Genomic DNA, 14,992 nt, shown 5'->3' on the forward strand with positions numbered 1-14,992 from the left:
GTGTAGAACCACACAGCTGGAAATGTGACATCATTTAACCATAATTTAGGGTAGGTAAGCACAAAAGCTTTGCAAAACTTCATGTTGTAGTTAAAGTCAGATCTTCCACTCAGTTTAATCTTTTTCAAGATAAATTGTGACAATACCTGAGGGGGAAAAAAAAAAACATGGTGGAATCATTGTAATTTCACCAAAGTCACTCATGTATTAGAATTCTCTTTGGTTGTTTTGAATCTACACATTCATGAGCAGAAATGTAGAATGTTCCAATGAGAGGTTTTTATATGATATCCTCTTTTTTCCTCTCTCTATGGGAGGTGTCGCACTCTCACAAATGTGTGCTGTGTGGTTTGTTTGACAGAGAGAGACAGAGCAAACCAGCACACCTCTTTTATCTCAAGCAGAGCGAGCTGCAGTGGAGAGGTGAAGCTGCACAACAGCTGGACTCTCAGCAAAGAAAGAGTGTGGTGCCGAGCCATCTATTTGACACCTGATTGACATCTAACATCTCCAAGAGGTACTTTTCCCTTTAATATGAACTTCATTCAATGACAATTAAGAATTTGTATTCTTTATTAACAGAATAAGTAGTTGGTCCATGACAAGTTTAATATCAAGCAGGTTATCAGTTATATAATTATTGTACATTTATATTATGGTTGCGTGGTCTGACATCACTGATCAGGTCAGGTAGTCAAGGCAATGAGCGCATTGAACATGGCAGGACTACTGGATTCCATTTCCTGAGGACATTCTGATAGTTTTCTAACAGGAATACAACACAACCTGACAAATATGGTCACAAGGTCTTGTTCAGTTTAAATAGGTCATAAATTAACACTTATTCATGCTCTATAATATGATTAACCTATAGAGCTAGCCGCTATATTCAGCTATTTGACACATATTTTCTTTGCATTTGTGTTTGATAGATGATCCTCATTGTTTTTAATTACTCTCAACACAGAGAAAAAGAAAGATGAACTATAATCAGTTTTACTGTCAAAATTGCTCAATTTATCTTCATCAAATTTAGTGAAATGAATTATACAGATGAAAGAAAAGCTGATCAAGTAGCTTTTGTGGAAACCAAATCACAGCCTTATTCTGCAGCCACAAAATGCAAAAACAAAAATTCTCATTCGCGTCCTTTTCGTGCAGCAGCAGCAGCAGATGAGTATTCTTCATTGCTCAGCTCTTTCTGGATCAGTGTATTTGGTATAGATGTAGATATCATGTTTAAGATGTACTCAGTATGACAGTATTTGATCATTAATCAGATTTAACGGACAAAGAACAAAGATCACAATGGGTTGTATGCATGAGTTATGGCTGGTTATTAAATCTAAAAAAAAACTAAGAAGAGAGATATGTAAGATTTAGAGAAGCAAGGAAAATAAAAGGTGAGAAGTAAGCAATTGTGTTAGTGTTGCTGAAGGGAACAAAAAAGCTTTGCAGCAGCTGTTAAAATGAAAATGTCTGAGAGTTCTGAAGTGGTCACTAATTATTCACTTCATGCGTGACTCACACCATTACTGTTCATATGTTATCATACAGTCAGTTTGTCATAGTTCATAATGTAACATGAGTAAATGTTATATAAGGAATATTCAGCTAATTAGGCCTGACAGTATAATGAACCTTTTTTTTTCCATTCTTATTTCTACAGCTATGGATTGGGAGTCATTGAATCATACCAGGATGGACTTCTCTGACTCAGCCTCTAACACTTCATCCATTTTTTCCTCTTCCTGCTGCAATTCTTCTCACCTCATCCTACCACCCACCTTGCTTTCAGTCCCTTCCTTCTCTGGCTTTGACCTACTGTTCAGTCTAAAGCTCCTCTTCATCCCCCTCTACTCTGCTGTGGTCTTGATTGCGTGCTCTGGGAATCTCCTTCTCCTCTTTCTCATTTGGCACAACAAAAAAAGACACAACACTACAAATTTTCTCATCAGTAACCTTGCGCTCGTTGACCTGGTAATGTGCATTTTCTGCGTCCCTTTGACAGCATCCTATGCTTTTGACAGGCGTGGATGGGTGTTTGGATACCACATGTGTCATTTTGTGACTGTCATGCAGTCTGCAGCTGTCTACGCATCAGTCTTATCCCTCATGGCTATTGCAGTGGATCGCTATGTAGTTGTGGCTTATCCCATCCGAAAGAGAGCAGGCTGTCAGTTCTGCTGGGGTTTGGTAGTCCTGATTTGGTTGTCATCCCTGGCCTTGTCCACACCTACAGCACTGCATACTGTCTACCTGGACCTTCATACAGCAGGCTTGGAAATGGCTGTTTGCGAGGAGTTCTGGGATGGCCAAGAGCAAGGTCGCCTTATTTACTCCTGCTTCATCCTCTTCTTCTCCTACTTTGTCCCTTTGGTTGCCGTGTCCATCTCCTACTGCGCAATTTCCTATCACCTGAAGCGGAGGACCACGTCAGGTCTGACTGCATGCCAGCAGCTGAAATCTGCACGAGCTGCCTGGAGTAAACGGAGGAAGAAGACCTTCTGCCTGCTGCTTGTGTCTGTTCTCTGTTTTGCCTTCTCCTGGCTCCCTTTACAGGTGAAACTAAATACCCATTGTTTTATTGACTGATTGATTAATTAATTTATATATATTTTTGATACCACACTCCTTCTTACTAAGGCTTCTCTTGAGACTGAAGGCACTTTCACATCTGTTGTTGCAACACATTTCCATAAAAATTAAATAGGATGCTGTTTGAACTCTACAAGAACACAAAATGGAAGTTTTTGGAAATAATTAAAATCACAGATTTAGTAGAAAATAATGAGAAAATAACAGAAATGTTATACTTAAATTAAATAAAAAGTAAGTTAATCTTTAATTGGACGCCAGCGCTATGCTTCAATTTTTTTTTTTTTTTTAACGTTTTTTTTTTAAAAAAAGGGATGCAAAAACCTTGCATCCCAAAGGACTGTAGAAAATTAGCTTAGCATGAAGATTAAAAACACGGTAAGCTAATTTTAAAACAAGAAATACATTAAACAGATTTCTATCTTCTTCTCTAAAAAGATAAAGAAATAGAAAACAAACAAATAAAATAACTTTAAAACATATATATGGAGCAAGATCCAAAATATTTCTAGTTCTAATGTGAATCAGGGCTTGAAATACTTTTATTTACTTTGCAGGTGGTGAACCTAATCCATGACCTGGACACAGACTTCTCCATCTTGGGGAAGAATTATATAAATGTTGTCCAGGTATCCGCTCACCTTCTTGCAATGGGTTCGACTTGCTACAACCCCTTTATTTACGCCTCATTACATGATAAATTCCTGTCATACTTGTGTCTGCACTTCCTTTCTTGGAGGAGAGGAAAAGGGAGGGACAGAAGTCAAGGTTCAAGCATCCTAACAGCATCCCACAGAACGCCACGTATTCACACCTCCACCATTGAAGCAGATTTACCTGTTGTTATGAACGATATTGTTCCTCAAGAAAAATTTACTTGAATAATTTTTCAGTTGATGTGGCACAACGGTTTCACTGCCTGCTGTTTATTCAGTTCAGCTGCATAAAAATCTCTTTAATCTGATGTGATGCAGTGTGTATATTTAGATTTAATATGAATCTCATTATTCTTTTCCCTGACAGAAAAAATGCAGTGAAAATAGAATAAAATGTAAAACATACCGAGTTATTAAAACATAAAAATTGTCAACAGGGCAAATAATAACCACACTGTGTAAAACCGGTCATGCTCACGACCATTGCAGGTGTATAAACATTTGCTTCAAGTAAATGATGATTAAATACTTCTAACAAATGTGTATGATAGAAAGTCTAGTTACAATAAAAGTATCCTGTTGTTAGATGTAAAATCCTCTTTAGACTGTAGCATCCATGACTATTTGTGACTTCATTATTGTCTTTAAAAATTATATATACTTTTTTTTATAGGTTTTCTGTCTAACATTTGTGCATAATCCTGTTTGTCTGCACTCGCATATTAGACAATCTATGTTAAATGTTTATTTACCATTTTTGTTTACCTTACAATGTTTTGAATTAATCATATTCATTATTGGAAATTTATAAGATTGGACCACAACACATATCTGTCATAAAGACTTAAAAATAAATCTTTCTTGGCCTTGAATCGATGAATGTTTGTCACATTTCCAGCTTTGTCAAACACAGCATGTTTGCAAAATGTGTTATGTTTATATTAAACCAATGAGTGGTGAGTTAAGTAAAAGCAAATAATTCGGAGTAAAACACTAATGGAAACCAGTTAAATGTTGAAACTCTGCTGACAGCCATTGAGCATATGTATTATTTAGATTAATTTGTATGCAGAAATGTTTTATATTAAATTACCACAAGGCACTTTTGTTTTCTGATGCTGTCAGACTTTATTTAGTGAGCCTTATATGTACCACTGAGTTACAGGCTGTACTGACAGATCATGAACTTTAGTGCCATGAACTTGAAGCATTTCATCTTATTATTTTTATTTTATTTATTTTTTTTGTCTTTCTACTGGAAAACAAACAGGAGAACAAAGTGTCTGTTGAGAGAAAGACTGGAGAGTTTCTCTGCTTCTCTGGTCTCATTTGTGAAGCTACAATGACCCAGGTCATTTGAAAGCTGTCAAGCTATACTAGTTGTAGAGTGAGTGTGACAATGATATTTTTACACACATTTTTCTTTTAAGATAGACTCTAAATATCTGTAGCTATCGGGCTGTATTTAAAGAAACAACTCCTCAGTCTTGGAACATATTTAACAAGCCCACGTGGAATTATATACCCAGGAAGGACAATTCACTTTAATTAACATAGTTATGTTGGCACTTAATATAAATCCACCAAATTAAATATGAACATTACCCTGCCATATTTAATGAAACATTTCAAGAAAGGCCCAAAAATCACACATAAAGCGTTTCATTACAGGACAATTGTTTCACAAATTAAGCTGTGAGCATCAGGTTCAGGCATCTTGCAAGTACACATCCCACATGCATTTTATTGTTAGTGGAAAACAAAACCTGGACATTTGCACCACTGAGAAAGCAAGATTTCTCACAAATTGAGTTAAAGGCATCGCATGTACAAGATGGATGCAGGTAGATTCAGGAATTAAAATGAGTCAATTTTAAATTTGAAACTGCTTTGGGATTAGCTCATGAAGTTTCATGTTTCCAAGTTTCTCCACAATTATTTTTTAGGGGAGAAAAATAAAGAATTAATCCAACAGCTGTGGTCCAGATGCATTATGAGTACTCCAAATTGTAATGAGATGCTTCATTAACCAGTAACTATGTTTCTTCTTCTTCTTTTTAAGGAAAAACTAAACAGGTGCTTCTGTGTTGCTTCAAAGAAGAAATCTAAAAGCCTAAGGACACTTTTCATGTGTAACATGTTACATTCCTTTTAGTGATAGTACTAGATGAGTTATGATTATGTTATTTAAGCAGAAAAGGGAGCAATACTTGCAAAATGACACACAATTTGAATTTCTGCTTGATCACGTTATTTGTATTGAAAGACCAGTCTTTCATAAATCCTCTATTAAAAAGGACTTTTGTATATTCCCAGAGATGAGACACAAGAGCAGAGAACCATAAGTGAAGTTTTTGCATATGTCTGTTGGCTAAAGCCATTATTTAAATTATCAAGACTTTTATTTGCAAAATGAACATTTAATAAAACTGAAGTTTTGTGTGCAGAGATGTCTCTTCATTCTGTATCAAGCTAAAAAGCTTTTTTTTTTTTTTAAACAAGAATTTTTAAACAAAAATTACATAATGCATTTCATTTTAAAACTTTCATAATGGATCTTCTGAAGCACTTTTTAAATTTACAAAGCATAAAAGAGGAGTTCTTCAACTTGGGTTCACTGGGGGATACTGTTCTGTAAGATTTTACCTACTCTTACACATCTGATTCATATGAAATGGATCTCATCGACAGCTTGTCATCGTGTTCTGTACAAGCCTGTAAATTACTCATTAATGTGAGCTGGGTGAGTTGAAGTGGGGAAACATTTTAAGGCTGCAGGGCTGAAGAAAAAAATGGTGTTTTTAGTGGGGGATGAGAAAATCCCATTACAGGCAGACTGCAGTCTGGAAAAAAGTTTACAACAAAAGAAAAAAGGAATTGCTTGTTGATTATTTTGATATAGAACTTTTGTCACCTGGGAACATGAAACTAATGCTGTATATATATATATATATATATATATATATATATATATATATATATATATATATATGTATATATACATATATATATATATATATATATATATATTTATTTATTAATTTTTTTTATTTTTTATTTTTTTTACAAATCACTCTCCTTTTCATTCCTGTTACCTGAACATCTGATGGTGGATTGATCATGCGAATGCATGACAGCTTAACATTATTGTCAATGACATTTCAAAAGTGTAGTAGTTGTGTGTTAATGTGAAACATTTTCCGGGGAGATGATGGTGCTTGTCCATGTTGGGCCTCTAAAGACTAAAGACTAAAGAACTAAAGAACTCAATGCATTTGTTAGAATAAAAACTAAACAGCACTTATTTGACATGAGCAGTTAAATTCTTAAAAGTCTCGACCAAGGCTTTGGTTTCTACTTTTATTACTGTCATCTACTCTATGCAAGAAACACCATACAACTCTGAAAAAAACAAACAAACAAACAAACAAAAAACCCTTCAGGTTATATTGAACTCCACACAATTTACAGACCTTTACTTTTGTACTGCTATTTCTCTGAGTCTTGAAGAAATCCCTCTGGCTGTGGAGGGTGCATTGTAAGGAGTGTCTTAAAACAGACTAAAAATCCTGAACAACAGATATGCAAAAACATGATTTCTCTGCTTCCCAGAGAAGATTTACCACAGATCAAAAAGCAGAAAGACATATTTACAACAACAAAAGAGTAAAATACTTTCAGTTTTGTAATAAACACTTCAGAATCTCTGTCAAAATACACTTTTCTCCTTACTGTTTATGTAGTGAGCCAGTTAAAATAAATGAGGAAAAGGAAATAGTCTCATCACCTCTCTGTACAGTTCAGAGGAAAACCTCTTGTTGGAAAGGCTTTGGGAAGAAAGTGAGCTTATTGCCTTTTTTTTTAGATCTTACGCTTGCTGATCTGTGAAAGTTGAATGTATCTGTGGTTCTTAACTCTATAACATCAGACAGGCTACTCTTCATCTGTCAAGTTCAAAATCTGTTACAGAAACAGTGTGTAACAAAATCCGAGGTCAGAAAAATGTAAGCTATAATTAAAAGTTTATCACGCTAATAAAATAACTGTTTTTATTCTCTTAGCTATTTATATTTATTTATTTGTCATGACTCCACATACAGTATATGACAGCTGCCATGTTTATGCCACCATTTTTACTATAGTGTCTGAATAGACCAACAACTCTGTGTGAAGCAAAAACCCTCTGAGTTTTAAAACTGCAGTACCAGCTTTGTTAGATTGGAGCTAGAACATTGTTTGGCATATGTCTGCCTCCCAAAAACAAACTCCATCCTTTGATGTCTATCCGCTATTTCCTTTGTGAATTTGACCAAATGTTACTTCCACTCACAGCTGAAGAATATAGTTGTTAATGAGTTTGTCAATGGCTGCATTTATCAGTGAGTGGAGAGATACTCTTATTTAAAGATGCACTTTTTTTCTTGTCGGGTAAGAATTGTGTTAATAAATTTGCCTGGATGTCATTTTGCTCAGGTACTTTATGTCACATCCATTGTAGTCACCATTGGCTAGTCTTTGTGGATTACTAACATAAGAAAAAGCTATTTTAGCCTTAATTGTGGCTGCAGTATGCATATTTAACATTTTTAAAAGACCTGTTGGGCTGTTTATTTAATGATGTTAATTGGAGCAAACTCCTACTTTCCTAAAGTTGAAAGACTGCAATCTATAGCTTAATAACATCTCAATTTTGCATTGTTTTAAATGGTTCACAGTCACTAACAGTGCATCAGTGAAGTAATCATGTTCATGCCATTGCATGTAACGGTGTAGTAGTGGCTGTAGAAAGGGATAAAACTCTATATTTAAATTCTGCACCATTTTTTTTTTTTAAAGTGGTCCATCCAGCAAATGATAAAGACCTTGTGGTATCAGTAGTGATATCTAAGAGCAGCCAAAAATTGACAAGGAATATCTACACATGGGTATATGGAGAAACAAACCGGCTTAAGCCCTTAAATCTATTTTGATTTCTTCGAGAACCCTCTGGCCATTCAGGCATCTTACATACAGCCAATTAAAATAGCTGTGGATTCCAGGTGGTCTTAGACTTCTTTCATAAATTTAAAAATAGTGTAATGGCAATCAGTGCGCACTGATGTCTTTCTAAAGCCTTTAAAAGAAATTACCAGTGGAGTGGAGAAAATCTTTTCCAGTATACTGCCTCCGCCTTGCAGCAGCACTTAGCTCTCATGTCACCTAAATAATGGTGTAATCAGCAGGCAGTTGCCTTTTGCAAACCTCAATAAATTATAAATTGTGATTTATTTAAATTCTTTCCTGTGAAAAAGAAACTCATATGAATACAAAATACAACAGGGCTGTAAAAATTAGTGTCCAAACCTTCAAGTCTTAGCATATTCCACTATACATGTTCTTTGTTTATGCTATTAAATAAGAACCTTCTGTTATTCATATCAAAACTTTTGACTATGCAAAATTGGTGTAAATTATATTTAAAACTCTGTGCTTGAATTCAGTAATAGCAGACGATTTCTGTGGCAAAACCACTCTTTATGATTATGTTAACTATAGGAACTAGAGAAAAGCAAATATTTGTTTTAAATTTTGACCAAATCTTTCGTTAGATAACATTTTGCAGTTGATTCCAACTCAAGCCATTACTTCGCTAGTAATTATGGCTGCTTTTCACTTTCCAGTTTAGTTTTCTGTCACTATTACCTCTCTGGAGGGTTTAGGCACCTCCTATTTGCTGCAGGTAACAGGGCAACGATACTGAGAGGATGGAATACCCATGTCATCCACTGTTAGGGTGTAGCCAAGAAAATAAGTGAACAATCATGCCAAATAGTTTGTGTACTGAAGCAGCTCTCATAGACCGTTATCCTACGAAGTTGCTTCTTGTATTACTTAAAACCTCGGAGCCTGATTGAATGGTGCCAGAGGTTTCATGATTATTCATCGGTAAATCTGATGATTGAAGTTAGATGATTTATATTTTCTATATGTATGATTTTAAAGTGCTCCCATTCAGCTTTTATTTGATGATTTACACAGCTGAGAACATAAACAGAATTGAATCCCTTTCTATTAAAAAGAGGACTGAATACAAAAGCAGGGGGCAACTTTGTCAATTTAATCAATGCTTTAAAATTTTTAAAATCACTGCAGATATTTGGATATTAGTCTTTGTTACTAATGAAAGGTTAACTTCTCTTGACACAAAAACTGAGCCATGGGGATTTATTTATCACATCAAGACAACTTTCACAAGGGATGCACCAGACTCCCTTCTTAAGATGATGTCTGACCTTGATTTTTGTGTGATTTATGTGATTTTTTACATACATATCAGAATTTAGAGCTTTGAAATGGCTTCTCAGACATGCTGTACATTCTGTTTTTTATGTGAAAGACTGAACCTATTCATGGCGGCTGTCTCATAGGTAGTGCAAACTTTTTTTCTTTTTTTTTTTTACATTTCTCATTAACATTTTACATGTTAATCTTAATACTTTTTAAAGTGATTCACTTTGATCACCTTTGCCTTCACAAATTTAATAAGAAATAAAAATACTGTCAGAGTGAGCCACCGTGTGGGTAACAACTCTTACTACAGCTGTGAACTAGGCACAATTTAAGTCCCCCAAAAGAAAAGTCTGAGTCATGTTCAAACTCATATATTATTTATTACAATTAAATATTTTTCTTATATTACAGAGGTCCATTTGAAATCATACAAATAATCTGTGCTGTGATTAATATTTCCAAAAAGCCATGCAAAGGATATAAACATAAATTCACATAAAAAAGAACCAATGTTCAGGTTTTTGTACACCTGGGAATGAAATTAAATTCATGATTTGATACACTCCACTACATCTTGTATTTGGTGCAAAGAATTCTTTGTGGTGGTTCAAGGTCAGTTAAAAAATCAAAGGCATTTGGAAAGAAAAACAAACTACTTGCCCTTTTCTTTACAGAAAAGACTTGGAAAATGTACAGGTAATGGGAACAGGCACAGAGGACAATTTAAGACATAAGTTTCACATACCTTGATTAAACTTAACTAGTTTGCTGAGTGATTCCTAAGGCCATAATATGTATGGTGATTTTGATCAAGGGAAGGGGGCTATTTTGCCAGAGTCTAACCAAAATTAAACCAAATATGATTTGTGTTATTCTGGTGCAGTAACATTTAATCATGAAAATAATTTAGTCAGTTTGGGTATGAGTTTGATGCAGACAAATTTATATATAATTATCAATTAAATTATTGCACAATTCTAGTGAAAATCATTTTCTAAATTTTGCTTTATTATAAGAAGGACAATAAAGCAGATGTGGGCAGGATGTAGGCTAAATAAAATGATATAAATCTTTTGTCTAAGTAATAGGCTACTCCTAACCTGTGCTTGCAAGGGGGGGATATACATAATTCATAGATCTCTCCTTCATATAGAACAGCAGCTGTGGCCAGCTTGTGACGTTTCAGTGATAAAATCATAACAAAAGCTTCCATGTGCATGCTTAGTAAAATCCATTTGTAAAACTTAACTTGAAGATATTTTTTATGCTAGCACAAAGTTAATGAGCATTTAAGTCAAAATGTCTAAGTTTTGGGCCACAGTGTGATTTAAATCGTCTTTCATGTTCATAAACTATAAAAAAAAACAAACAAAAAAAAACCTGCAAACTAATAATGCAGAGATTTCAAAGCTTCAGTGTTTGTGGGAATGACTTTGGTTAGTTTGTTGTCTGAATTTGTCCCCGTAATGTGGAGGGATTAAATAGTATACACCCCTCACATTGTGCTTTCAAACAGCTTGAACCTCTGCTGCAGAGCAAATTTAGCTAAAATTTAAAATAGTACATAGAACATAATGTGCATAGAGCTGGTAAACTGTAATGTTCGATATGATAAAAAAGTTCAGAATTGTTTTAGGAAATTCAGAAAAATCCTGTTGCATCAGAGTTATCACAACTTACAAGTGTCAAGCTTACCACAGTTACTGTTTTTTCAATAAGAACAAAGCACAAAGAGAAAAACAATTAAACAGAGTAATTGATATTTTGGGAATACCCCCCTTCTTGCCAAAAAACTGGAAGTAAAAGTTAAAACCTTGACCAGCAAGTTAGCTTAGTACAAAGGATGGAGACAGTGGGGAAAATGCTAACCAAAACAAAGAAAAACATGAAAAAAACATGATTTTTACAGAGTAAAAAATAGATAACATAATACTCTAATGAAGAAGCCTTATAATTGTTTATAGCTGGACTATGTCCCCTTTTCAAATTGCCTCCAATCTTTATGCTAGGCTAAGCTAACTAGTTAATGTTTCATATTCAGCGTGTTGATTCAAAGGCATTGTCTCAAATTGCCCCCTTTTCTTTGACAGTAATCTAGTCTTTACTTGTTGGCCATTTTGATACTAAAATTACTATAAATGTGACTCAAACTTGTTAAAATAAATGTGCTTATTATGACTATTGTTATTTATGTCACATAAGATCACGCAGAGCATTAAAATGAATCTGAAGCATCTTGGTATCGAGATCAGAACACTTATAAACTTTATAAGCCCAGGCAAAGATCAGTACACATAATGAAAGGCTGGGAATAAGGCAGCAGGATCAAGGGCACAAGCTAATGATAAGAAAAATCTTCGTAGCATTCGGCATTCAGAGGTGAAGAGGCAAAGCTTTCTCATCACAGAAGTGAGGGGAGAATGACAGGAAGCAGGGAGATGCAAAGGTACATTTTGGTCCTGCAGGTTAATCAACTGTTGTCACATATTTCATTTAAATTGTAACGTGTGTCCTCAAATCTACTTTAACATCTCAACACAACATTAAATAGTCCTGTACTGGGTAGGCAACTCAAACATAGCAATACTATTGCAAATGATTCACACACTTTTCGTCTTAGACAGTGCAGCTGAGGAGGAAAGACCATTTCAATCTGGGTTCTAATCAGGAATGAAAGTCACTCATCTAAAACTCTATTCTTTAAAATTATCTCTTGAAAATAAATTATATTTTCTCGGTACAGAAATAAATACAGATCTTTTCTCAAACATAAGAATGCGTCATTATCACAAATCTAAATGCTACACTGAATACATTACTCATCAGCTCATCAGTGAAGAAATAAAATATAAGTGATGCCATCTGCCTAATGCCATCTGATACTAAACCAGCTATTTCAATGCAAATATACAATGTGCTGATACAGGAGTCAAATGACACCTCTGGCTAAAGAGAAAGTACAATATTCCTCAGCAAATGGCGTAACTAAAGTCCCCTCAATGTTTGGTTCACTGGACTGTCCTTTTTTTGCAGGTTGGTGTGAAAGTCATCACTGGGATGAATTTTATAATTTGAGATATGACAGCAAACCTTGTATTCTCAGAGAAACTCTACATTTAAATGTTTGCTATGATTGTACGTTATCAATAATGAAAAAATTTGGAACTGGATTTAATCAGACCTCTTGGAGCTGTGACTGTGGTATACTACAAAGACCTCCAGCTCAGTCACATGAAGAAAATATATTTAGGAAACACAGCTTTTGCTTTCTAGCCAAAATTTAAAATAATATCCACAGTAATACAGTTTCATCTACGACATCTGAATCCAACCACTCCACAGGCAGTAAAACAGCATCTAGACTGAAAATTGTAATGGAAAAGGAGTACCCAGAAAAAAAAAAAAAAAAAAAAGACTTGACTTTATTATTTTATTTGTTTACAATTGAGTTCGTCAGCCTCTGTAACTAGTTTTTATTTAGTTTTAGTCCAGCCTAACACTTGTTTAGCATTTTTAAACTAAAAAATAGGACGGTGGATACTATTACTATTACTACATGAAACTGTATTATTGTGGGTTTGGCTTTAAACGAGTTGAAGCAGCAAGTTAACTTAGTGCTCCGTTTTATTCTTTAACATAATGACCAGCTGTTAGAAGAATTCATTAACAGTACAATGGCTTTATCGTTCGAAGCTCTGAGAAATATAAGTGCTTTTTTTTTAACTATTCCTGAACAAAACTATGTTTCAACTATCAGATGGACATTATCATCTGAAAATTACAGATACTTATGAGACTTATGAGATGCGATGCAGTATTCAGCTGCTGAGACATTTCTATTTCCCTCCTCTCTTCACAAAGACAGCTGTTGCTTGATATGCCTTAAAATTTCATTACTTAGTGTGTCACAGAAACACTTTACGCATCTGATATCTGTCACGCAGAGAGTAGCATTATTACATGTAACATCAACTGCAGATCTATCAAGTGTCACATTTCTAAGAGCTACAGTAGCATTTTCTACAGCAGAGTACGTTCCAGGTTCTGCACACAGCCGCTACAAAACCAGAGCCATGAATGACAAAGACTACTTAAACTGCCATACTCTCACATACCATGTCAAACCATTAGTTGTACTTAATAAATGTAAGTATGAACATGTGATTTTGAAGCAAAATAAACTCTTAACCCTTCGTACTAGGCAGCAAGCAGCAAATCAAAATTTATGGAAACTGATACTAAGGTAACATCTCACATCTGCAGCATAATGTGACACGCCCTCTCACATCCTACTGCAGGTTTTTAAGGAGGCGTCCGTAGCGGAAGTCATAGACGTGTCGACAGAAAAACACCAGCTCTGGGTCGACGTCATCGGGCACACAGTGGTGGGTGGGCATGGCGTTGTCAACAATGGGTGGCACCACAAGGGAGGTTGCGTTGTCACATACCCCCTCCCTGCGGCGTTTTACCAAGGCACAAAATCTACAAACAACACAATCATGAGAAGATCAGTTGTCATAAGGAAGCTCAGAAATGAACTGTAAAATACCTCTAATGGTTCTATAATGTGGCTTGAAACTGAGAAAATCTGCTTGCTTTTTATGTTACGTTAGTGTTTTTCAGTTTACCCAGTGGGGATTTAAAAGGACCCATGGAAGGCTTAAAGCAAAAAATGTATCTCAAAGAAAAATACTCAAGCCAACACACAAAGACTGCTCCTTACCGACAATACTGTGCCAATGTTAGGACATAGCATTTGTCTTCAATACAGGCCACACTGTTCACATCCTGGTGACGAGATGCAAAGATCTCATTCTGCAGAAGGACATTCAGGTTAGATCCAAACAAAAAAGCATTTAATCCACTACAGTCTAACAACTTTCACATTTTGCATAGGTTAACTCAAAAGAATACATCTCATCTGCCTAAACATCACTTCCAGACATATTCACAGAGGAAGGATGTTCTGAATCTTCCTCGGAGGCAAAGCCCTGTTACTCTTCTCCCACTAATGTTCTGATGTGTGTTAGTTCAGCTGAGAAATGACAGACTGCATGTGGTATATTGTTTCTAGGCACTTGATTGAAGTGTTCCTCTGGGAGATAGCTGACAACAGGAAGCAACCACAGCAAAAGTGTGTATTTATGTGTATGCATAGACAGGCAGTGGGTATGCGCACTGTGCAACAGTTCAGTGTGTCCCCATATAAGCTAAGCAAGTATAAGTTAACTGAATGCACATAAAGACAGACTCCTCCCTGTATGGTTTAGCCAATTAGTGTACAGCTTTTGTTAATGACACAAAAATAAATAATAAATAAAATAAATAATACATTGTACATTTTAGGATGGTTTAGTGATAATAGATGAGTTCTAAACTCTGGCTAAAAGTACACTCAATAGCTATGTGTACTTTCTGTTGAATATGGTGTTTGCAGAGTTAAATATTCTAAATTCAATATGCAAAAG

At 35.1% G+C, this 14,992-nt stretch overlaps 2 protein-coding genes across 3 annotated transcripts in view; one reads left to right on the plus strand and one right to left on the minus strand.

The window, feature by feature from the left end:
* The first annotated feature begins 1,701 nt into the window (after positions 1 to 1,701).
* Positions 1,702 to 3,479, plus strand: prlh2r (prolactin releasing hormone 2 receptor). Its single transcript, XM_041972607.1, has 2 exons — positions 1,702 to 2,562; positions 3,156 to 3,479. Exons 1-2 carry the CDS (start codon positions 1,702 to 1,704, stop codon positions 3,477 to 3,479), a joined length of 1,185 nt encoding a protein of 394 aa, XP_041828541.1.
* Positions 3,480 to 9,884: 6,405 nt separating this feature from the next.
* The window catches only part of bahd1 (bromo adjacent homology domain containing 1), a 28,910-nt gene continuing 23,802 nt past the window's right edge, over positions 9,885 to 14,992 (minus strand). For both annotated transcript variants that reach the window (XM_041971749.1, XM_041971750.1), the window contains exons 6-7: positions 14,248 to 14,339; positions 9,885 to 14,006 (exon numbers count right to left, since the gene is read on the minus strand). In XM_041971749.1, the coding sequence (XP_041827683.1) occupies positions 13,814 to 14,006; positions 14,248 to 14,339 (285 nt within the window). In that variant the 3' untranslated portion in view covers positions 9,885 to 13,813. The remainder of the gene's footprint in view (positions 14,007 to 14,247; positions 14,340 to 14,992) is intronic.

Source organism: Melanotaenia boesemani, chromosome 20 (genome assembly GCF_017639745.1).
Source record: "Melanotaenia boesemani isolate fMelBoe1 chromosome 20, fMelBoe1.pri, whole genome shotgun sequence".
NCBI lineage: Eukaryota > Metazoa > Chordata > Actinopteri > Atheriniformes > Melanotaeniidae > Melanotaenia > Melanotaenia boesemani.